The sequence below is a fragment of the Mustela putorius genome, unplaced genomic scaffold, assembly GCF_011764305.1.
Source record: "Mustela putorius furo isolate JIRA1106 unplaced genomic scaffold, ASM1176430v1.1 tig00003867_pilon_pilon_pilon, whole genome shotgun sequence".
Taxonomy (NCBI): domain Eukaryota; kingdom Metazoa; phylum Chordata; class Mammalia; order Carnivora; family Mustelidae; genus Mustela; species Mustela putorius.
The window spans coordinates 22,653,939-22,679,714 of NW_025422019.1; the positions used below are offsets into that span (position 1 = coordinate 22,653,939).

The window sequence follows — 25,776 nt, forward strand, 5'->3', positions numbered from 1 at the left end:
GAAATCAATAATATCTACCTTAAACATCTTTTATGAGATTCAAATAAGAATATTTAGCTCATTTCCTGGTAGTTAGAATTATAGTTAATTATTAGTTAATAAAATTCATATACTGGCCCTGGATGGCTCAGTGGGTTAAGCCGCTGCCTTCGGCTCAGGTTGTGATCTCGGGGTTCTGAGATCGAGTCCCGCATCAGGCTCTCTGCTCAGCCGGGAGCCTGCTTCCCTTTCTCTCTCTGCATGCCTCTCTGCCTACTTGTGATCTCTGTATGTCAAATAGATAAATAAAATCTTTAAAAAAATAAAATAAAATAAAATAAAATTCATATATTTGGCATAGAAGCTAATCGATTATTTTTAATTCTGTATAGGAGACTATTCATTAATGCACTTAGTTTGATGATTTATTAACTATTAACTATTAACTAATGCACTTAGTTTTGATAATTTCATTCTCTAAAACACGTAAGAAAAATAAAAGTGTGGTTTTGAACCTAGAGAATACGCAGGTAAAATTATGTTAATTTTATGCAATTGCTGTAATTTTTCTGAGAAATTGCAGGAGAGGATTTTAAGAATTCTTCTAGATATCTAATGTGAATAAAAAAGGAGAAAAGTTTATCAATTAAATCAGAAGAAACAACAGTAGCATATGAGAAAAAATGTTTGTGCATTACTTAGGAACTCATTCCTAAGGGCAGCTTTCTGTTTAGTATGTTATTTATCTACCTTCCTGAAACTGGCTGCTATATTAACAAATAATTTGATAAAAGCCTCTTCTAATCTGGAGATATCAAATTAGCTAATTTTCTGACAGTAAGTCTAAAAGTTTAGAAGTTACATTAATATGAATATGAGTGTTACATTAATAACCTTCCTGGATATTTTTCATGGTATTCCTATGGGGTGGGGCATGTGCGTATCTGTGTGTGATATTATCTAGCATCTACTACATACATGTGTGTATACACACACTATATGTATTTTTTTACAGATACATGTATAAATACAAATAAGTTCATATAAGTTACATAATCATATACCATAGTCTCTCAGAGAGAGAAAATACAAGGCTATATAAGACTAGTTTATCGATTCCATGAAGAAATAATCTATACCTGTATTCTATACAATTGCAACTATTTTATTCTTGGAAAAACAGTCTAAGAAGATGGTATGTAACCAAAGATTAAGTATCACAGATTATGTGTTTCTAAATATTTATTGGTATCTGGTGTTCACAAGATGCAAAGAGAAATAGCATTCTCTTTCTCATGAGAGAAATTTATAATATGGTAAAATACTACATCTGCATTTGAACATTTGAGTGCAGTTTGCTTTATAATCTACCTATTCTGATTAATTTGGTAAAAAATATTAAAAATTTAAATCCTATGTAGGTTATCCAATTTCAATGTCTATTGACTCAATGAAAATTATGTTGGCCAGACATCCTCTCCATACTCTATTACCTACTCAAAAGATCCACTTAAGTACTACTCATTCCTTAACTATAAGAAGACTGGATAGAAAACTCAAACTAATTGATTTTTTTAGCTAAGTCTATGAAAAATAATCAATCATTTTGCCCAAACACGTTCTTTCAGTAAGACAGAATATAATGGTTTCTACAATAAAATTTGTATAAAGAGTTTAGTAATTACGGTTAAGCATTGATTTTAATATCCCTTCAATTGAAATTTTTTTAAAAAGCACTTTAAAAAGACAAACCATAAGTGACTCTTAATCTCACAACAAACTGAGGGTTGCCGGGGGGAGGGGGTTTGGGAGAAGGGGGTGGGATTATGGACATTGGGGAGGGTATGTGATTTGGTGAGTGCTGTGAAGTGTGTAAACCTGGCGATTCACAGACCTGTACCCCTGGGGATAAAAATATATGTTTTATAAAAAATAAAAAATTAAAAAAAAAAAAAAAAAAAAAAAAAAAAAAAAAAGCACTTTAAAAAAGCATTGTCCATTCCAGAGATAGAATTGAACAATTATATGTCAATAGAGATGTCTAGAACACCAGGCATATTTTCTCATGAAATACAAGAGAACGTTCCACATAGTCCTATCAGAGGCATGAGCCCCATTGTATAAGATTGTGATACACCGTTCCTTTGAATATTTACTTAACATTTTTATATGAAAGGAGACTTTAACAAAATGCCTCCTTATAGAGAAATGTTAGAGGAAAACTAATATAAAATGTGTGGTAGGTAATTGTGTGTCTCCCACACATTTTCTAAGTAATCATAATCGAATAGTGATTTAATCCTTATAGGAATTTTATGAAGAAAGCATTTATTATCTCTGTTTGATCTTTTATGATATACCTACAGTTTCAGAAGAAAAAGTGCTGAAACCTGGATTTGAGCCCAAGAATTTTTTATAATAAGTCAAGTCTTTTTTATCTCATATGCTGCATTTAATTCATCTAAAGCAACTACAAGTTTGAAGAAATGAAGAATCTGAAAACATCATGGAATTTGGCTCAAAGGAGTTCAGCGATGACATTCAAGATTAACATCTTCTAGGGGCACCTGGGTGGCTCAGTGGGTTAAGGCCTCTGCCTTCAGATCAGGTCATGATCTCAGGGTCCTGGGATCGAGCCCCGCATCAGAATCTCTGCTCAGCAGGGAGCCTGCTTCCTCCTCTCTCTCTGCCTGCCTCTCTGCTTACTTGTGTTCTGTCAAATAAATAAATAAAATCTTTAAAAAAAAAAAAGATTAACACCTTCTACAGAAAATGGAAATGGGAAATGGGATTGTATACTGATTACTGTAATAAAATCCAGGAAATCAATGATTGTGAAATTAAAGGGAACAACAATTGGGAAATGAAGGCCCTACAGGAAATGAGAAGAGTTGTTCCTTTTCAGGGTCTTGCCTCCAGTTCAGGGTAAACTCTCAATAATGGTTGGGGATGGGAGGAGGTAAGGAGCAGGATGGATATGAATGTCATAGAAAACATTACCATATTATCTATCTAGACAATTGTCACTATCTTTCATTACTTGTCCAGAAATATAGCTTATTCCACTTCAAATAATTTCACTTTTATTCTTTTTTGAGGATTTTCTCTTTCATTATTTATTGAAATTTCTCATTCTATATACTTCCATTATTTTATAAAATTGTATTTGTATCCCAATGAGGCAATTTTAATACAGTAGGAAAAAAAATACAAGCACTTCAATGAGAAAATTTGCTTTTAAAATCTCTAATTTAGTTGAAGTACCTTAAAAAAAGTCTTTTACTACTGGATAACTTTCTATTGACAATATATGCATTGAAAAACTCAGGATATTATTTTTTCAAACAAAATTTATTTAAATGTATGCTCATTAAATTTTCATAAGAATATCTCCATAAATAAAAGGAACTGTGACAATTTAGATTCATAACAAAAGTCTACCACATTATTTACTAAGCTGTTTCTATGTTTAATACCTAAATTTTGAGTCAAGCAATTTGTAAATGATCTAATAAATATTAATAACTCATGTAGTAAAATATATGATAATATCTGATTTTAATAAGACATGGATATCATATGTAGATTATTTCCCTTTCATAATATCTAAAATATTTAAATGTTCCTTAAATGTACATGAAACTAATCAGATCAATATACTAACAAACTTTTTATAATACTCTTCTCATAGTATGACTTATTTCAAAATATTTTCACATAATACTTCCTTCCTATGAAAACTTTTTCTCACTGCTCACAATACTTAAACTTTAAAACATTAAATGGATTTTTTAAAATTTTTTACTTTAAATATCAGTCTTCTTCAGTCTTCCTTAATCTAAGTTTCCTGAAGATGACATGAAGAAGGAGAAATCCTTGAATTTCACTCAGATAGAATTAACCAGTTACTCACTTAGGCTATTTTGAACAATAAATAATAAAAGGTTATGGTAACAAAGTCTAAGATTTGATTTACTTTGGAGTGACTGGACACCTTTTTTCATAAAACTTCAGCAACACTGACAAAAGCAAAGATTTTACAAACACTGTGAAGTATTACCGTAGGTAGACCTTAGTAGAATTTTTATATAGTTTTTAATACCTTGTTGCTTTCGTGGATCATAAATCTGCAGCCCAAACAGGGGTGGTCTTTCACGCCTCAGTAATGTCACCTCATTTGTTACCAAATCTAGCTGAAAAATGGAACCGTTCATATAATCAGTCCAGAACACATAATTCCCATGATGCGACAATCCAAAAGGATGGTTCAACTCTTTCCCACTGTAAACAACCTGTAAAATATAAACACGTTGTGAAAAATCAGAACTGACCTTTAAAAATGTAACTAAACTTTTAGAGCAAAGGATATCCAAATAAGTATAACAGATAATGATCTAACTAATAACTAAATCCACTTGAAGATGGATTTCACAATGTGAGCTTATTTTCCTGTTTTTAGGACATGGTATTTGAAGAAGATCAGTTGTATTTCATCCATTTAATTCCTTTCATATATGACATTACTCATATGGTCAAGAAATGTAAACATTAAAATGACTTTGCTTGACACTCTTTCCTGCTCTTTTCCTTATGATATTCCAGTATCATAACCTGGAATGGAAATTGATCTGAGCAATTAGTGTATTGTGATATTATGTATTGTGATATCACTTATCCAACAGCCAAAGAATAAAAAAAAAACAAAAAAACACATTGTCTTACATTGGGAGTGAAAGGGATTCTCCTACTTAATTGTGCCAAAGCAAACTGAAGAAATCTAGGAAATGATTAGGAGGGAGGTGAAGTTTTTAATTTTGAACATAGAAACATTTATTAGTAGTAAGTAGATAAACAAGACTCACTGGCTCATTTCAGTTCTGGTTTTCTTAGTATATTCTTTACATTCTAGTTGTATTTTGTTTTTGTTTAACTAGAGCAATCATATGATAAGTGCTGTTTTACACAGAGGCTTGTAGAAGAGGAATAAGGAATCACACCTCCAATAATACCTTTCCACTATTCACCATTTATAAAATGATATTGTATACAACCTGAAAAAGCATTTTGTACACACTCCATTTAATATTAAAGAATTGAAGAAGTTATCTAAATAATGTGGGGTTAAAAATTCAATTTTTGCTATTACCTGAATTCATTATACCACATATTCATATACTAAAGAATTAAGTTTTTTACCTTATTTTCTTACCTCCATGAAGGCTAAAATATGCTACCATTACAATGCTGTCTATGTGGTGTACATATCAATATCTTTAGAGGAATCATACATATTTATCTGACACCTATTAAGTATGTGACATTAGGTTAAATGCCCATCAATTTTACTATTTGGGGAAAAATACTAAAAGCAAGGTTAGAGTCAACCAATGACTGAGGCAGTCTTAATTGATTACTGTACTGTTTATCTCCCAAACAGAATTCATAACGAGTAGGCTTGGCCAACTGTGCATTCTTTCTCTCCAAAAAGAAAGCATTTTGAACAATGGAAGCATTTTGATCATTTCTAACATTCCATTTCCTATCATTTAACTAGAGTTAAAGTCAGTTCATAGTGTTATATGCCCTCAGGTTATTACAAGATAAGATAGAGCTGTGTAGTCTTGTCAACACTGCCCTTTTTGGCACCCAGTCAACTCCGTCCTCCGATTTACCCAAGAATTTCAAAATTATTTTGCAATGATCCTACCAAAAGAGGCAAGAAGTTGTTGATATTTATCCATAGCAATAGGCTTGAAGTCAAGTTCATTTTGTGTTTCAACTCCACTGCCATGAAGGTCTTTATTTAAATAAATGTAGTATAATTACTTTTTCATAATGTAGAGGTTAAATTTCACCAGCAAATATTAAAGATACTTGAATAGTGTTGGGTTGCTTGGTCATAGCAAACTCGTAAATAATTGAGAAAAACTGCATTTTAAAACAGCTCTGATATTCTGAGAGCTTCTTTTTAAAATCCCACAAATCCTGGCATACCACAGTGAGCCAGTCCTGGTCTCCCGGAGGCAAGTGCCAGCTGCACTACTTAATGCTCAGCCTCCTTTAGCCACCCCACAGAGACTACTGGCAGCCACCTCAGAGGGGTAAAAATAAACTTGAAAGTATTTTTAACACAACACAACAAGGCTCTGTGAAGAAGAAGCCTGTGAGTTTAAAAAAAAAAAAAAAAACAGTATTTTTTCTTTTACCTTCCTGTGAGTTCCATTCAAAAACACTTTTTCAATATGATCATAATAGGCGTCACACCAGTATAATGTGTTGGTGTGAAAGTCCAGAGTTAAACCGTTTGGCCACAGCATCTTTGAAGTCACAAAAATCTGCCGATTGAAGCCATCCATCCAGGCCTTCTCAATCCTTCCCACGCTGTCATCTATTTCATCTTCCTCCCAGTCTGTCCAATACATCCAACTAAGACGTTACAAACAAGAGTGCACACATGTTATTTCAAACAGCCGCCATACAGAGGGATGCTTCTCTAGATTGGGCACTGCCCTAAAATCGAATTACATTCTGATTTCTCCTCCTATCTAAATGCTCATCTGCCAAAACGAGGGGGCATCTGTGGAGTCCTCGGGGAAGTACAGATGTGTTCAGTGAAGCCATATTCAGACACACCACAGAAAACCCACTACCGCACTCACTGGTCCCATTTGCTATTTAGCCTAACATGAAGTGCCAAATACTGATTTTTTTTTGGTGTTGATACCAAGCTTGGAAAATGATTTTCAAAGCATTCCTATTTTTAAATGTTGTCCACTTCAGAAAACATATAATCAATTATGTGCTTCTGAGAACACATGGTGCCGTTAACGATCTACTCCAGGCTTTATTTAATCTCAGTTGAATTATTATTTTGTAAGACAGGCAACTGGATTGTCTTTGTATTAAAGGGTATGGTCATACTGGGTTTATTTGGCCAAGTCTAATTTGTCTTCCTCATGCAAATTATCTCTGCCTTATTGCTGCTTATTATTACCTCAAAACCCACAGAAGATGATTTAGCGGCGCATAAGTTTAATAACATCGGGTTGACTGACCTTGAGATTTTGAGGTTTAATTTCTATCTCAAACAAAAGCTTCTGCCTTTAAAAACAAGTCTTTTGTGTAAGCTATAACAGTGGGAAAGGGGGCCTTGAGCTAATGTTCTAATTCCCTCATGAATAAGGTTAAAACCCTCCACAAGTGTTGCTCCAGGGTCATGTGAAAGTTCTGGAGTTATTAATTAAAGTGTAGGTTTTAATTCAGTCACCTCATCTACAACTTTATAAAGCTCTAAAGCTTTTCTAAGCTGTTGACCCTAAAAATGCCCTTAGTAGATCCTCTGCCTCCACATTTTGTGGACCCTAAAGAATTTCTGAGGTACTTTGGGAAAAATCCGTTTCCCTGACTAAAAAATCCTACTGTGATCTAAACAGGAAGAGTTGGAACAACTGAGGATGTAACACATCATTCACTATTTTATACCAGTTAAGCTTTTTAAAAATCCCCTTAACAGTTTAAAATAATGTTGATATGTCTTTTTAGACCTAAGGAAATATATTGAGATTGGTGAACTTTATTAAGTAAAAATACATTCTAATCCTAGAAATAAACATGGAAATATGTTTATCTTGCATCCAGCATGTTCTTCAAGTGGTCTTATTATTGGAACAAATTAGGAGCAAAAAGGACAGTCGTTCCATTTGCTCTAGTCCTATGTTTATTGGATATAACTAGTTGACTTCTCCTGTATAAATCAACTATGTAAAAGAGAAATATACAACTTTTATCTTTATTGATACTGCATGAAATCTTAAATATGGTTAGTCAATGCAGTTTTATTGTTGTTGATAATTTATAATTTGTTAAAATTGCAATTATCTTCCCTATAGTTTCATCTCTCTCTTTTTTTTTTTCTTTGATTCTCCAACCCAAATTGCATATACATGCAGACACATACATGAGGGGTAATTCTGGTGAATCTAAGCATAATTTATATTCTTTTGGTATTTAGAAATCATTGTTTGTGATCTGATCCATTATCTAAGATTATTTTTATTCAAACAGAATATAAGAAAAAATTTAAACAAGGGTGCTAATCTAACCAAGGCTAGGTATGTGATCATCATCTATCAATTTCATTACATGATGAAATGTTATATTGTGGAAGCCTTATAATCAGTATGAAATGTGGTGATTCCTAAACATAGAAAATAGGAAATATAACCTATAAAGTAAGCAGAAACTAATATAAATATTTTTATATGTGGAACTCAGGTATTCATTAAATAAATATTAGATTAAGTAAGCCTTCTGCTAATATGGAAAGAAAAATTGCACCTCTATTTTTCAAGTCCTGTCCAAATAGTTATTTGATGAAGTCTATTTCTACCCTTTTTGTGAAAATAAGATCTTTCCTTTGTTTCTTAGTGACATTTCTTTTTAGTTTTTTAAATAATGTTTGTTGCATTTATGCCTTATGTGATATTTAATGGTGTTACATGTCTGATGGTTTTGATTAACAATTAAAAATTAAAATTATTAATGGCAGGGATTATTTCTTATTCATATTTGTACCCTATAACACTTAGGTTAAATTTGTTGATATTGATCATATCAATTATATTATATTATATTATTTTATATTAAATAAAATAAAATAATATTATATTATGTGGTTGCCTAGACATATTTAAATTAAGCACTTCTATGCCATGGAAAAAAAAACATAAACTTTACTGTTAAAAAAAAAGAACTCAATTTAGTGTTACCATAATAGCTACTGTTAACTAGAGGGTGTGACACTATTAATTGAGATAGGGATACCAGAGATCATGTTTGAGGGGAAATACGCTCTTAGCTTTGGACGTACTTACTAAAGGTAATATTTTGAGAAGTCAGGACTGGAGATGCAGGTTTCTAAGTTACCAATATAAATTGTGAAGCGCGAAATTACTGGAAAGGTGGGAATTCATCTGTAGCTATCAGTTTGAGAAACAGTGCCATCATGACCAATTCTTCCTCCAGCTTTATCCCCATTTCTACAACTGTTGAGGCCTGACAATTCCATTCTTTCAGTGTCTCTTTACTCAATCCCCACTTTTCTATTTCTATTACACATGCTGTACTCTTTTATCCTGTTTCAAATGGAACTTCTAATAGGTTGTTCCCATACAACTATCATATTTCTATTACTTTTCTTCCTAAATCATGAATTGAAAAATGTGACTTTTATTCTCAAAACCTTCCAATTACTCTGCTGTCAGAAGAAAAAAAATCCTATCTTTTAACCCCAACATTGAAGATTTCTGCATATTTGTAGTTTCACCTCCTACTATGTTCCTTTTTTTTTTTTTAAAGATTTTATTTATTTATTTGACAGAGAGAGATCACAAGTAGGCAGAGAGGCAGGCAGAGAGAGATAGGAGGAAACAGGCTCCCTGCTGAGCAGAGAGCCCGATGTGGGACTCGATCCCAGGACCCTGAGATCATGACCTGAGCCAAAGGCAGCGGCTTAACCCACTGAGCCACCCAGGCGCCCGCCTACTATGTTCCTTCACATACCCTCTGCCCTAACCTTAGTGAACTCATCTCATCTCAAAACTGCCATTAACATCCCTGCCTCTAAACACATACTGAAAATGTCCTGTCGGAGTACAGTGACTAACCTTATGACTGCTTACGACTGCACATCCTAAGCTCCTAAGACCAAATCTACTCATGAGAAATCCTGTTCATTCTCTGAAGCTCAATCCTGAATTGAAAACCTCAATGATTTTTTGAAGAACATTATTTCATTCTACTTTATATTATAGATGATTTGTGTGTGCATGTGTGTGTACACCAAGCACACCAGGTTACAAACTCCTTGAGGGCAGTTACTGTCTTACTGATTTCTATTGCTCTATATGGTAGTTAATCAAGAATATATTTTAATAAAGAAATAAATGAACAAATTTTTACTGATTCTGTCATTGTTTATGAAACTTTGGATAAAGCTTAGCTCTGAAATGAGTGATTTTTGTTAACTGGCTATTATAGTAGGAAAACCCTGTAATTCTTTCCTCTTGTATACAGTTACAAATAGGTATTATCATAGGAAAAAATGTAAATAAATCAAGTTTCTCATTTTTGATGTTCTGTGAAGTTATATTGTGCCTAATGTAAGTGGACTTTCCAAGGTAAAGTTTTGTCTTCTTTTTTAAAAATTATATTATGGTCAAACAATTATTTGGACAATTAAATTCACACAATTCTACTGTTATTTTCCAATCCATTCTCCATAGAACAGTCAGATTAGACTTTTTAAAATATGTATTTAATTCTCACTTCCCTATTCCACACTTGCACTGAAGACAAAGAACAAAGCTCTCCTCCAGGCAGACAAGATCCTGCTTCCTTTCCAAATACATCTTTATCATTTCTTCCCTTGCTATCAACAGTTCAGCTCCACTGTCCTCATATCAGTTCCTCTGATAGTCAAGCATTTACCCAACTTAAGATCTTCAAATGTACCATTTTCTTGATCTGAAATACTCTTTTCCTCACTGTCTATTGATGATTCATTTCCTATAGTTAGTGAAGTCTTGATTTAAAATATGCCTCCTTATAGAGGCCCTTCTGCAAACCTACTGAAATTGCTTTACCTGTTAGTCGCCATTATGTCATCCTGTTTGTTCCCTTCCTGCATTCTGGTCTGTAAAAATTACATTAGATGTTTATTTGGTATTTCTTTCTTGCTCTATCTGCCTATCCCCCACCTTGCAGATAGCAGAAGATGCTTCACAAGGTTAAAAGCTATGCCTGTTTTGTTAACTATATACCTAGAGCAAAATTCTGGGAATAATATATTGCTAGGGGGGAAAAATGTATGTATATGCAAATATATATGCATTATATACATACATAGACACATATGTGATTTTCAGGTTGGTGCACAATAGAAAATAGAAGATGTCTAATGCAAAAGGTATAAGTCATTCTTTGTAACACCAGAGGCAAATATAGGGTCAGCTAGCAGACATTACAGAGATGCACATATTGCCTTAATAAAAAGAAAAAAAAAGTCAACTGGAATTGCCCCCAAATACTATAAACTATGTAGATGTTATAGGTTTTCAAATCCAAGTTGGATGTCTGCCTATTAGGAAACTGTTGAAGGGGATTCTTGAATTTGAATAGAGAGATGGGACTAGTGGCCTCTAAATTCCTTTCTAAATCACATGATTCTATGACCTCCATATTTGCGTTATCTGTGTGAGCACCACAAATACTCTTTAACTCTATAACAAAATATTTCTCAAACAGAATACTGAGCAGGAAGATTCTGTTTTAAGATATCTTGCTTCAAGTATATTTAGACAGTGTGTAATAAATAGTTTCTCTTAAAATTAAGATTGCCTTGATTTAAAGGTCAAATAGATGAGTTGGTTTAAAAGTTCAGGAATAGGACAGATAATTATAGAATCCACAGATAAAATCACTAGAATTACTTTATAATTATGTCTTATAAAAACACATACAGTGGTATCATCCACTGCTTAAATGTTGGCCCAGGAAAAAGTACCTTAATTGTATTTATTTGGAGCTATTCTCAACACAAACAATTCTAGGAACTACAATCTGGTGATCTCAGTTTATTAGGGAGCCACAGTTTTCCTCTGCAATTAAGTATTTTTCTATGTGTGTAGTAAGGAATACAGTATATTTGCTTTGTTATGCTATTTTGAAACAGTGTGATGTAAGAGATGGGAGGGATAAACATCACATATAACAATTGTACACTTAGAACATGTAATTCATTCATTTACTTCTGACATTCTGTTAGGAATGTTCACATTCTTTTTTTTTTTTTTTTAAAGATTTTATTTATTTATTTGTAAGAGAGAGAGAGTGAGAGCGAGCACAGGCAGACAGAGTGGAAGGCAGAGTCAGAGGGAGAAGCAGGCTCCCTGCGGAGCAAGGAGCCCGATGCGGGACTCGATCCCAGGACGCTGGGATCATGACCTGAGCCGAAGGCAGCTGCTTAACCAACTGAGCCACCCAGGCGTCCCAGGAATGTTCACATTCTTCAGTATTTCTAGATATATGGTATTGTTTGTATTCAGGTAATATCTCTGAATAAAAATCAAAGGAAAATATATTCCTGAGAATTTCACAAACTATTCCATCCTAAAACAAGTAGCACATTGTACAGAATGATTTCACTATAAGAAAACTGTGGTTATGTCTAGAATTATGTGATTACTAACCTTGACTAGTAAAAAGTAGTGGAATATAGTGACTCCGAGTAAATTTTGGGAGACAGACTGATGGGATTTAAATGTCTACTTGGTCACTTAATAATTTAATGGTCTTTTGTAAATCAGTTATCAATTTATTCTTTGTAAGGCAAAGATGAGAATAGCAACTAGTTAAAAAGATTATTATAAGGATTACAGCAGATATTGAGCCCATTTAACAAAATGCCTGCCCCACAGTAAGTGTACCCAAAAAATAACCCCCCCACACACAAAAAAAACTTTTCTATTTTCCGAATACATTAAATTTTAATATCCTTTAAAAATTAAATTGATTGATTCTCTCAATTGATTATTTATCTTGGTGTCAGACAGTCTAAAATGGAGAATTATGGTCCTTGTCTGAGTAAATCAAGTAAATATATCCTTTACACAAATAATCCATTTATTTCAGTTAAATGTATTTTGACACATTTATTTAGCATATTTTCTACAAGAGAAAATCATTACATGAGTAACTTTTCCATTTCAGGTTCTTCATGTGTGAATTTAAATCAAACCTGTTACTGCTAAATATATTAAAACAATATTTTCCTCATATCAAACTGATCAACTATCACATACCCATTAACAGGATCCACCACAATCCCTCTGGGATGGGACATTTCTCCTTCTAAAAGAGTCTTCCGACTCTGAGAAGCTTTTTCCAGCCTGGCCACATTAATGGTCTTCCTCTGGCCATCGTTTGTCCAGTAAAGGTTATTTCCAATCCAGTCCACAGCAATGCCTTCCACGTTATCCAGATCTGTAAAAAGGAAAAAAAAAAAAAAAAGATAAGAGAGCAACACATTTTACAATAGTTCCCACTATTATGTTCTAGTTAAGAAAATGTTTAATTCAAAAAGGGATGAATCCTGATTCATGGATTCTTTATAGTGTGATTTTGGAAAGTGTCATTCCATGGCATATTTTTTGGTTTTATTTTGAATGCCATTTTATGAATGACAGGCCCTATCTTGACATATTTTAAATGAAACAGTGATTGGAAAATATAAGGGATGACACAGCAAAGGGAGAAAGTTCTCAGAACATAAATAGAGTGATACAGACTATTTAGAAAAAAAAAATCAGGCAGTATGAACAAGTACTATGCTCAAAAAGTAAGCATTTCGAAACTTGCAATATGTAATGTGAGTAATCAAAATAATAGGAATGCTCTCTTGCTAAGAGATGAACAGGTCCAGCAGAAGCACACCTTTGAAAGCCCTGAACAGGTTTTCATTATGGAACTGCATGAACAGTGAATCCCAAAGAAACACGGAAATCATTCTCTATATTCCATTATTTTATTCTACTAAATTTATTTATTCTATCTCTACTCAGAGATACTCTATATTCTATTATTCTAAATAAAATCTTATTTTTAAAAGGACACTATTCAGACGTCTGTAAAATACAGGCAGTAGTAATTCAAAGGAATGTTATAAATATATAACCTTATATGAGTTCAACTAATTCAAACCCTCCACAGAAAGGAAAATGCCAACACTTTAAAGTGAAGGGTTATCATTTATTATCACACAAGAAGTGGTAGAACTGGAACAAAAATCCAAGCCAGATGATCCCCAGTGCAGAGATATTTAAAACTGTGCTATTCCTGGGTTGAGACCTACCCCCACTTTTCGCCATTTGATGCACAACCTTCCTAACTGTCCACAGCATCATAAAGGTATTTCCATTTCTCTATTGCTTAAGAAATTACTGTGTACTCCTTTTCTTCTCTCAAAACCAAGGAAGCCTTTGTCTCTTTCCCTCCCAGAGATGAGGTAGAGAATGGGAGCTTACTGGACAAAGCTGATTGACATGCTACGGGCACATCTCCCTGACACTCACTCAAATGCACATGTAATAAATATTTACTATTATTCTATTTTTTAATCATGACCTTCCTGGCCTTGGAGAAAAATAAAATTTCTTTGATGACCCTTTCTGCTCATCAGCATGTACCCTGACTCAGGATAGCTAATACAATGTGTGATTTGATCTGACCGAAATCCCATTATAGTGAATCAGATATGTTCTCAATTTCACTAAGCTCTCTGCTTCATTACCATCCGGTATGAGTCATTTTCACAGGTTAATTGTGTCTATGCTTAGAAAAAAAGTTTAATTTTGTCTTTACTTTATTGACACTTAATTTCACTGAGCACTTTCCTGCTCTGGCATAATGGAAAAATAATAGCTGTTTATTCTTTTTCCTTTATATTTATTAATAGTCTGTGGCTGATTTTTATCTTGTTAGTCGGTTTTCAAAAATTGTATTACATTTGAAATCTACTCCAGCATGAACACTTCCATCTTCAACAGCCCTCTTATTTTTATAACTTTCCCTTTTAACATCTAACTTGACTCTTCTTATTTGCAATACTATGTGGATTGAAATTTTTCTTCCGACACTTGGATAAGCAACTTGGTCATTTTGATCTTTAATTTCTCCACTCGTTAAGTGAAGTTGATCACAGCACCTACACCACAGGGTAATAGCAAGGGGTAACTTAGCTACTGTATGGAAAGCACTTAGCATACTGCTAGCAGTACTGTTAATTCTCAAAATATGTTAGCTTTTAATAATCTATCAGGATTAAAACAAATTCTACATATGTCCTGGCTCTTTTATTTATGAGTGTTACTTAATAGAAATATTCCTCATATTTTTCTCTCTGAAAATGATTTTATAATAAAATTTCCTTGCATTTTGACCAGTGGCCAACTTTACCTAGAAATAGTGTATGTAGAGTCAGTAAGAGTGAAATGCAATTGAATTCCAAAATCGGGAGGATTCTATCCCTAATTATATCATTTTTCTTTGGAAAATGAAATGTTTGAACGGCATAAAGGAGTGACTAGGATCACTAGTTCTGAAATTACAAGGCCCAGCCTCTGCCACTCACCATATCTCTGATTGAATTACTTAACCTTTCTTTCTTCAATTTCCTAATCTTTAAAATGGGTGTGATGATAGTGATTAACTCATAGAATTGTTTTAGGATTAAAGGAATGAATATATGTAAAATACGTAAAATAATGGTTGGCATATGGTAAATGTTACATAAATATTATTAGTATTATTACCACTAATATGATTACCATTATAATTTTCCCTTTTGCGACCTATATAGTCTATTAAGATAGCAATGAAACAATTAGTTTAGTGGTTCTTTTTAAACATTTATTTATTTGAGAGAAAGAATGAGAGCATACATGGGGGGTGGGCAGAGGGTAAAGAAGACAGAGAATCTCAAGTAGACACCTGCTTAAGACTGAGCCCCAAGTGGAGGTCAGTCTCACAACCCTGAGATTATGACCTGAGCCAAAATCAAGACTCAGACACGTAACTGACTGAGCCACCCAGACACCCCCAGCCTAGTATTTTCTAGCTCTGTGTGTGTGTGTGTGTGTGTGTGTTTTGTTTATTTGTTTTCCACTATGGGAAGAATAAGCTTGAATACAATTCAAAAATAAAGAAACTCATAAAACAGTCTATGTGCAAATTGGGAATCTTTTAGGCTATCTTTAACAAGGTATGGAGGGATTTCTTTTCTGGTGGGACAAAGACTGAACAATTAGAGAATCCTTTTCAACAACTATACATTGATAAGAAAAGTATTTTGACTTTGTAACATATGGTACCTGCCTTTAATGAGCCAATAATTGATGGAGCACTAAGACATAGAACATTGGTGTTATGCACATTCGATTTTTTTCTAATTGAAGAAAGTTTGGTTGGAGCCTGCATGTGGTAGACTATTAGAAACTCTATGACCAAATCCTTCAGCCAGGTGATCAAGACATATGAAAACTGATGTCACTCAAATTTCAAACAAGCACAGATGATTACAGAGATATGGATTCCCAGCTTGAGAAAACACATGACTTCAAATATAGGAAAGGTATTTGATAAAATTGGTAAAAGAGTAGATTGCTTTGATATCTTTGAGTACAGTTCAAGTATTTAACATTCCAAAATCAACATTCACTACAATATTATTAGTAGTAGTATATAACTAATAGCAAACAAAGATTATAACTGTCTTTTTTTTAATCTGGCAAAATTGCCCTTAAGTTTAACATATTATACTCATTTTCATTTATCAGTAGGGAAGGACTCTTAACATGTTTGTACTCCTTCAAAACAAAAGAAAGAAAATAGAAAGAAAAAAATTGCAGTAGATAATGTTTTCTTGTAATTTTTTAAAAGATTGTATTTATTTATTTGACAGAAAGGGAGAGATAACAAGTAGGTAGAGAGGCATGCAGAGAGAGAGGAGGAAGCAAGCTCCCCACTGAGTGGGGAGCCCAATGCAGGGCTCGATCCCAGAACCCTGAGATCATGACCTGAGCCAAAGGCAGAGGCTTAACCCACTGAGCCACCCAGGCACCCTTCTTATAATTTTTAAATTAATATATTTACATGTTCCATTCTAAGTCAGAATTGAGACATTTATCTATATATTTCAGATTAAAAACAGACTTTTTTTAAAATTTATTTTTATTTATTTTCAGCATAACAGTATTCATTATTTTTGCACCACACCCAGTGCTCCATGCAATCCATGCCCTCTATAATACCCACCACCTGGTACCCCGACCTCCCACCCCCCGCCCCTTCAAAACCCTCAGATTGTTTTTCAGAGTCCATAGTCTCTCATGGTTCACCTACCCTTCCAATTTCCCACAACTCCCTTCTCCTCTCTAACTCCCCATGTCCTCCATGCTATTTTTTATGCTCCACAAATAAGTGAAACCATATGATAATTGACTCTCTGCTTGACTTATTTCACTCAGCATAATCTCTTCCAGTCCCATCCATGTTGCTACAAAAGTTGGGTATTCGTCCTTTCTGATGGAGGCATAATACTCCATAGTGTATATGGACCACATCTTCCTTATCCATTCTTCATAAAATCTATCTATGAAAAACCCACAGCAAATACCATCCTCAATGGGAAAAAGCTTGCAACCTTCCCGTTGAGATCAGAAACATGACAAGGATGCCCACTCTCACTACTCTTGTTCAACATAGTATTAGAAGTCCTAGCAACAGCAATCAGCCAACAAAGAGAAATAAAAGGTATCCAAATTGGCAATGAAGAAGTCTAACTCTCTCTCTTCACAGATGACATGATTCTTTATATGGAAAACCCAAAAGACTCCACCCCCAAACTACTAGAACTCATACAGCAATTCAGCAATGTGGCAGGATATAAAGTCAATGTACAGAAATCAGTGGCTTTCTTATACACTAACAATGAACATACAGAAAGGGAAATTAGAGAATCGATTCCATTTACTATAGCACCAAGAACCATATGATACCTGGGGATAAACCTAACCAAAGAGGTAAAGGATCTGTACTCGAGGAACTACAGAACACTCATGAAAGAAATTGAAGAAGACACAAAAAGATGGAAGACCATTTCATGCTCTTGGATTGGAAGAATAAACATTGTTAAAATGTCTATACTTCCCAGAGCAATCTATACTTTTAATGTCATTCTGATCAAAATTCCACCAGTATTCTTCAAAGAGCTGGAGCAAATAATCCAAAAATTTGTATGGAATCAGAAGAGACCCCGAATCGCTAAGGAAATGTTGAAAAACAAAAATAAAACTGGGGGCATCACGCTACCTGATTTCAAGCTTTATTACAAATCTGTGATCACCAAGACAGCTACCTGATTTCAAGCTTTATTACAAATCTGTGATCACCAAGACAGACACATAGACCAGTGGAACAGAGTAGAGAGCCCAGATATGGACCCTCAACTCTATGGTCAAATAATATTTGACAAAACAGGAAAAAATATACAGTGGAAAAAAGACAGTCTCTTCAATAAATGGTGCTGGGAAAACTGGGCAGCTATATGTAGAAGAATGAAACTCGACCTTTCTCTTACACCGTACACAAAGATAAACTCATAACGGATAAAAGACCTCAACGTGAGACAGGAATCCATCAGAATCCTAGAGGAGAACATAGGCAGTAATCTCTTCAATATCAGCCACAGCAATTTCTTTCAAGATATGTCTCCAAAGGCAAAGGAAACAAAAGTGAAAATAAACTCTTGGGACTTCATCAAAATCAAAAGCTTCTGCATAGCAAAGGAAACAGTCAACAAAACAAAGAGGCAACCCACGGAATGGGAGAAGATATTTGCAAATGACAGTACAGACAAAAGGTTGATATCCAGGATCTATAATGAACTCCTCAAACTCAACACACACAAAACAGACAATCATATCAAAAAAATGGGAAGAAGATATGAACAGATACTTCTCCAATGAAGACATACAAATGGCTATCAGACACATGAAAAAATGTTCATCATCACTAGCCCTCAGGGAGATTCAAATTAAAACCCCATTGAGATATCACCTTACACCAGTTAGAATGGCCGAAATTGGCAAGACAGGAAACAACATGTGTTGGAGGGGATGTGGAGAAAGGGGAACCCTCTTACACTTTTGGTGGGAATGCAAGTTGGTGCAACCTCTTTGGAGAACAGTGTGGAGATTCCTCAAGAAATTAAAAAATAGAACTTCCCTATGACCCTGCAATTGCACTCCTGGGTATTTACCCCAAAGATACAGATGTAGTGAAAAGAAGGGCCATCTGTACCCCAATGTTTATAGCAGCAATGGCCATGGTCACCAAACTGTGGAAAGAACCAAGATGCCCTTCAACAGACTTTTATTTAAAATTTTTTTTTCAGTGTTCAAAAACAACAACAACAACAACAATAACAAAACCAAACAGACTTTTTAATGCACTCTGTGAATGTTTAACATTAACGTATTGTTTGGCTCAAATTATCAAACTTTTCATTATTTTTCCTTTGTAAGTTCTATTCTGGTATTTTAAGAATAACTTTTATAAATAGGCATAATAGATGAGTAGTATACTAAAATACACACACACACATATCATCAAAAGCTAAATTTTTCACTTAAGTGAAAAATTCTTGAAGATATCAATTTGTTATAAGTGATATCTACCAATTGGGAAAGGAGGATGAATAAGAGATAATAGAATTTATGTAAATTAAAGAGAATAATTATGTGGATTTAAAATAAATAAGTAATTAGAAAAGCTATTTAAATTGATTTAATATCTAGGACCAGATAAAATAAGCATTTTTTTAAAAAAGTAGAGAAAAACGTACTTCTAAAACATCATTACAGGTCTGATTTGTATCATTATACATTTTATGAAACAGAAGATTAAAGTTTTAAATATTTAAAATAAAATCATTTACTTTTAAAAATGGATCCATTTTTTTTTTGGGGGGGGGCAAAGGATGTGAGTAGTGGCTTTAGTTTTATTAAGGTGCATAGACTGGATCTCCAGAGTAATCCATAAGTCTTAATCCTTTACAAGAGAATCTGATTAACATAATGAGGAATTAATTGGAAATTATACATGACAATTAGCATTATAAAAACAGGCCTATATTTTCCCATGTATCCTTAAGGATTTTCTATCCCTAACGTGAACATCGTTTTCTTTGGAGTTAGAATGAAGTATTACAAGAGAGTTTCCAGGAGTGCAGAGGATGATCATATGCCTCAATAGCTGGATGAGCAGCATGCCATGCGGACATGCTTGGGGCCTGAGATGCTTTACCCTGCTGCAAAGTCAGCACTTGGACAATTCAGAGTCAGGACTTGGACAATTCTCCTGCCTCATATTCTTGTAGTTCAATTAATCCAAATCCTCTTTGTGTATTTCAATGTGGCCTGAGGCACCACAGCTTATATGTGTCTGACAGGAGTGAATGAAATTGATTTAATTAACAGTGTGGCAGTTAAGTTTGCCTGCTGAATTTCCTATCTCCTAAGGTTATAGGAATCTTTGGCCAGACTGAAGTCTTCTGTATTATCTGTCCCCCATGGCCAACTGAGACTGATGTTCTCATCCTCATTTTCATTTCAGGTCCTTTCTCAGATCAATTAATAGGTCCAAGAGGGTAAATACACTAGCTATTCTCAACAAGAACAAAATACTTTGCTATTATATCCAAAGAGATGTGTGACATGCAGATAGGATTTTATTTTCAGATGAATGGAATATATTAAAACATAGTAGCTTCCTTTTATCACCAAAATTGTATTATCAGTTTCAATTTGGGACCAGGATGATACAGATTGTCTATCACATTCACATATTTCTTCTTTGATGCAGTGATGAGCACAGGTAAGAATAAAGTCAGTATCACAGTAAACATTATAGTTACCAATAAAGTAATCTAAATTCATAATGAAATGGAAGGTTTCAAGAATTAAGAATTGAGTTTTCATCCTACTTTCAAGCTAACAACTTAGCCCATTACTGTTTCATGGATGATAGTGGAAGACACAAGACTTTGAGGTCACATATAAAGGACTTTATGACTCATGGCATAGCAAGCAGGACAGTCATCAGCAGAATGATAGCACAGGACTTTGCAAAGTCCCATGGGGATGACTGGGTCAGGAGGTTATACATGTATTCACAATCAAGGAGTTGTATTACAAAAAATAATTATGAAGTTAGGAAACCCAAATCTTTTTATAAAGGGCCATAAACTAGGCTTCCCTTTACCACTGTAAGTGTAAACTATCTCTTCTCCCAAGGCTCTTTTCTATACAGACACCCTTGAAAGAATATTTCATACTAAAAGGCAGTAATTGCCTCACTCTAAGACATGCAGAAATGTGAGCCATTCATATAGTTCATAGAGCGAACTATCTCCCAAGAAAAGTCATAGAAGTCATAAGTTGGTAGTCTTTAATAAATGTAGGCAGATGAGCAAACAAATTAGTGTGCAAATGTGACTACAAATAATAATCATTTTTGAGTTCCAGCCTATTGCTCTTATAAAAATTATTTATTGATTTATACTACCACATCTTGAAGCATTTTGTTCAGCTAACCGTGTGAGATAGTTAAATTCTTTGAGTTAATTTGGCTAGGCCAAGGTTTACAGAGATCTAGTTAAACATAAGTCTGGATATTGATGTGAAAGTATTTTTTTAGGTGATATTAACATTTGAAACCATACACTTGGAGTAAACCAGATTGTCCTCCATAATGTCAGTTAGTCCCAACCAGTCAGATGAAAACTTTAAGATAAAAGAGACTAAAGTCCCCTGAGGAAGAGGGAATTGAGATTCTAAACTATCTTCAGACTTGAAGTACAAAATCAACTTTTCTGGGTCTACAACCCATCAGACTACCCTATAGATTTTTAACTTACCATCCTCCACAATTATTATGCAAGCCAATTCTTTCAATTCTCTCTCTCTCTCTCGGGGAAAATAGGACAGCTAAATGCAAACTAATTAAACTGAACCATTTTCGTATATCTTACAAAAAAAAAAAAAAATTCAAGATGGCTTGAAGACCTAAACGTGAGACTGGAAACCATAAAACTCCTAAGAGAAAACAAAGTCAGTAATTTCTTTGACAGCCTTAGCAATATTTTTCTAGATTTGTTTCCTCAGGCAAAAGAATCAAAAGAAAATGAAACTACTGGGACTACCCCAAAATAAAAAGATTTTTTACACAGAAAAGAAAACCATCAACAAAACAAAAGAGCCATTTAATGAATAAGAGAAGATATTCACAAATGATATATCTGAAAAGGGGTTTGTATTCGAAATATGAAAAGAACTTTTACAACTCAACACCAAAGAAACCCCAAATAATTTGATTAAAAAAATGTTTGGGGATCTGAATAGGCATTTTTCCCAAGAAGACATAAAATGGCTAGCAGACACATGAAAAGATGCTCAATCTCACTAAGCACCAGAGAAATACAAATCAAAACCACAATCAAATATCTCCTCATACCTGTAAAAATGTCTGGAATCAGAAAGACAAGAAATAACAAGTGTTAGAGATAGTGTGAAAAAAAGGGAACCTTCAGGTAGGTACTGTTGGTGGGAATGCAAGGTGGTACCACCACTACAAAAAACAATACCGAAGGGCACCTGGGTGGATCTATTGGTTGAGTGTCTGACTCAATTTCTACACAGGTTATGATCCCAAGGCAGTGAGAGATTGAGCCCCGCCTTAGGCTCTGCTCTCAAAAGGGCATCTGCTTGAGATTCTCTCTATCTCCCCTTGCCTCTCCCCTTGCTCACACTCTCTTGCTCCCTCTCACAAATAAATAAATAAATCTTTAAAAAAAACAGTATGGAGGTTTCTCAAAAAATTAAAAATAGAAATACAACATGATGCAGTAATTCTACTTTGGTATCTATCCAAAGAAGACAGAAATACTAATTCAAAATATATATGCACCCCTTTGTTTATTGCAGCATTATTTATAATAGCAAAGATATGGGAGCAACTCAAGTGTTTATAAATAGAAGAATGGATAAAAAAGATGAAATGCACACACACACACACACACACACACACACACACACACGGATATTTGTCATAGAAAAGAATGTGATCTTACCATTGCAATATAAATGGACCTAGAGGATATTTTACTAAGTGATATAAGTCAGAAAAACCAGATATCACATGATTTCACTTTTATGTGAAATTTAAAAAACCACAAACAAAAGAACAAAGAAGGAAGCAAACAAAAGCAGAAATAGACCCATAAATAGAGAGAGAGAACAAACTGATGGTTGCCAAAGGGGAGGGAGGTAGGTGATGGGCAAAATGGGTGAGGGGCAGTGAGAGATATAAGATTCCAGTTATGGAATGAATAAGTTACAGAGATGAAAGGTACAAATAGGGAATACAGTCAATGACAATGTAATGGAGTTGTATGTTGACAGATGATAGCTCTACTTGTGGTGGACATAGGGTAATATATAGAGTTGCCCAATCACTATGTTGTACACCTGAAATTAATGTAACACTGTGCATTAACTATACTCCAATAAAAGAAAATGAAACAAACAAGCAAAGAACTAACCAATCCAGGGCCATACGTCCTCTGTCTGATCTGCCACCTAGGAGGCAATATTCCTTTGCTTTAAAGTCATACCCAGGCCAGATTCCAGGCAACTATAACCCCTGTCATATAAAATCCAATGGAATTATTCAACTATCCAAATCTAAAGTATTCATCCTACTCTGTTTTACCTTTCTTCCAGAATGCCACAAAAGACTCTTAGTTAATGCTTTCCCTCACTCCTGTGTTTGAACTCCTGACCACCACTCCGTTGTGTTTCTTATGTGACCTTGTCTGTTGCGCTGTGCTTTCTATCTCTCAGACCAGTGAGTATCATCAACTTTGTTTTCCTGAGCCTCTCCTCTTTCTCCTATTGTGGCTGCACCTGACTAACCATCTCATGAAAGAATATAAAATATGCATCCTCATTGTGAATGGCGGGAGAGAAAGTAATTTCCATTAATGCCCTTTTACCAACCAATTCTGCCTCCTCACCAAAAGAGAACAGAACAAAAATTGCTTTAACTTCTGAGCACAAAATAATACAGCTATTCTTGAATATTCCTTTTATTCCCATGAAATAAGTTATAATGTACAAAAATAAAACATTTTGGAACTTATTGCATTAACACTAAATTACTCAATCTCTTTCATAGTAGATGAAAAGGCAACTCCATTAGAAGTTGCTTGAGCAATTTAATTTCATAGAAAGTGACTTTTTTATTAGTTATGTTTTCTAATATGCTTCATAGTTTTGTATGTGGTCATTTAAACATTCAAACAGTTGTACCACTTCAATTGATAATTTTCATAGAACTTACAAGAAAACGTTTTTCTTAGGCATCATGCTTTAGGGAAAGATACTGATCATTAAATTCCAAGTAAAGCCAGGGGCCTTCAGGCTTCATTATACTTATAATTACCAAGATTAAAAAAAAAAAAAAAGTGTGACATCCCCTGGAACTTACCTTATCATCCTAACTTATACCAAAATATACTAGTTTCAGACCCACATTAATACCCAAAGGAAAAACAGTATAGACAAAATACATGTGGGACTAATAGGTAAAAAAGAAAAAGGAAGTACTTAAAATTTCACCTTCCAAAAATCCTTCTATAAATATCTAAGTAAACACACATGTTAATAACCCTCACTGGCCCACAGGTAGTCTTACACAACCAAAGCAGTGAGTCAGGAAAATTGTAATAATAAAACTAGGCAGGAACCTAATTATAAAGTCAGTATTTTAGAGTTAAAAGGAAGCTAAAGAATCATATAGTTCAATATCTACATTGTATAAATAATGAGACAAAGCCCCAGAAAAGTAAACTGATTCACAAAGACCCCATTTAGTTAATAGTCAATACAACTACTTTATGTTAAAGTTCAATCCCCAGAATTGTTAAAGGAAAAATTGCAAATCGAAGCAAGAGTCAAAGAAAGTTAATATCAGCAATGATTTGTTAGGGAAAAAAAAAATAAAAAGTAAGATGTATAAAGGGAGTGGAGATAGAGTAAGGTCACTGATGGAAAGGATGCTTTATCAAATTCCCAGTAAAAATCATTATTCTCAATAAAATGTAACTTTATTTTTCTTACCAAAATATATTTGATGGTTCACAATGTAGAGAATCAACAAACGCATATATCAAGGGAAGTCAAATATCAAAATAAAAGTAAAAACTGAGGTGCTTTTATGGGGTACATAAGACTGAGATGTAAGTTTTAAATTCATTATAGAAAAGCTGGTAGAATTTGATTAAGTTCTTTAGTTAATAGTATTGCTTGGGAATTACTTTTCTGGTTTTGGTAACTGGTATTGTTACATAAGGTGTTACTACCAGGGGAAAGTGTGAGGAATATATAGAAGCTGTACTATATGGCAATTTTCTGCTAAATGAAATAAAAGTAGTTCATTAATTACTCTTTAAATTATTTTTATAATGTAACAAAATGAAAAAAATGAGCGGTTTTAGAAATGCATTAGTGTTGATATACAGCAGATGCCAAGAGCCAGATGTAGCATAATCTGTAGAAAAAGTAAGATAGCTAAAATTGATATTAATGCTGTTTTGTGACAATTTTCGTATAGCAAACTAAGTGAATCCTTACAATTCCACAAAAAAACCATAAAGGAAATTTGTGCAGAATAATTTACATACATAAGCATATAGTGAGAAACCATTCAAGGTAGGTTTGCAACTTTGCAAAAAATAATAATAATAATAAAGTTGTTCAGGAAAATGAGATGTTGATGTAGAAAGCCCAAGAAAATATGGTAAGATGAAGATGTCTCATGTGTATTCATTAAAAATAATAATTAATTTTTCCATTAAAAATGTTGCCAAAGGGGCGCCTGGGTGGCTCAGTGGGTTAAAGCCTCTGCCTTCGGCTCAGGTCATGATCCCAGGGTCCTGGGATCGAGCTCCGCATCTGGCTGTCTGCTCAGCAGGGAGTCTGCTTCCTCCTCTCTCTCTCTGTCTGCCTCTCTGCCTGCTTGAGATCTCTGTCTGTCAAATAAATAAATAAAAATTCTTAAAAAACAAAAAATGTTGCCAAAGTTCAAATGAATCATGAAAATATGTACAATTTTATAAGATTC

General features: G+C 34.0%; 1 protein-coding gene across 1 annotated transcript in view; it reads right to left on the minus strand.

Moving 5' to 3' along the window:
- The window catches only part of LRP1B (LDL receptor related protein 1B), a 1,620,129-nt gene that overhangs the window by 799,836 nt on the left and 794,517 nt on the right, over window positions 1-25,776 (minus strand). Inside the window, exons 12-14 of the mRNA XM_045066491.1 lie at window positions 12,840-13,020; window positions 6,186-6,405; window positions 4,082-4,271 (exon numbers count right to left, since the gene is read on the minus strand). Coding sequence (XP_044922426.1) covers window positions 4,082-4,271; window positions 6,186-6,405; window positions 12,840-13,020 — 591 coding nt within the window. The remainder of the gene's footprint in view (window positions 1-4,081; window positions 4,272-6,185; window positions 6,406-12,839; window positions 13,021-25,776) is intronic.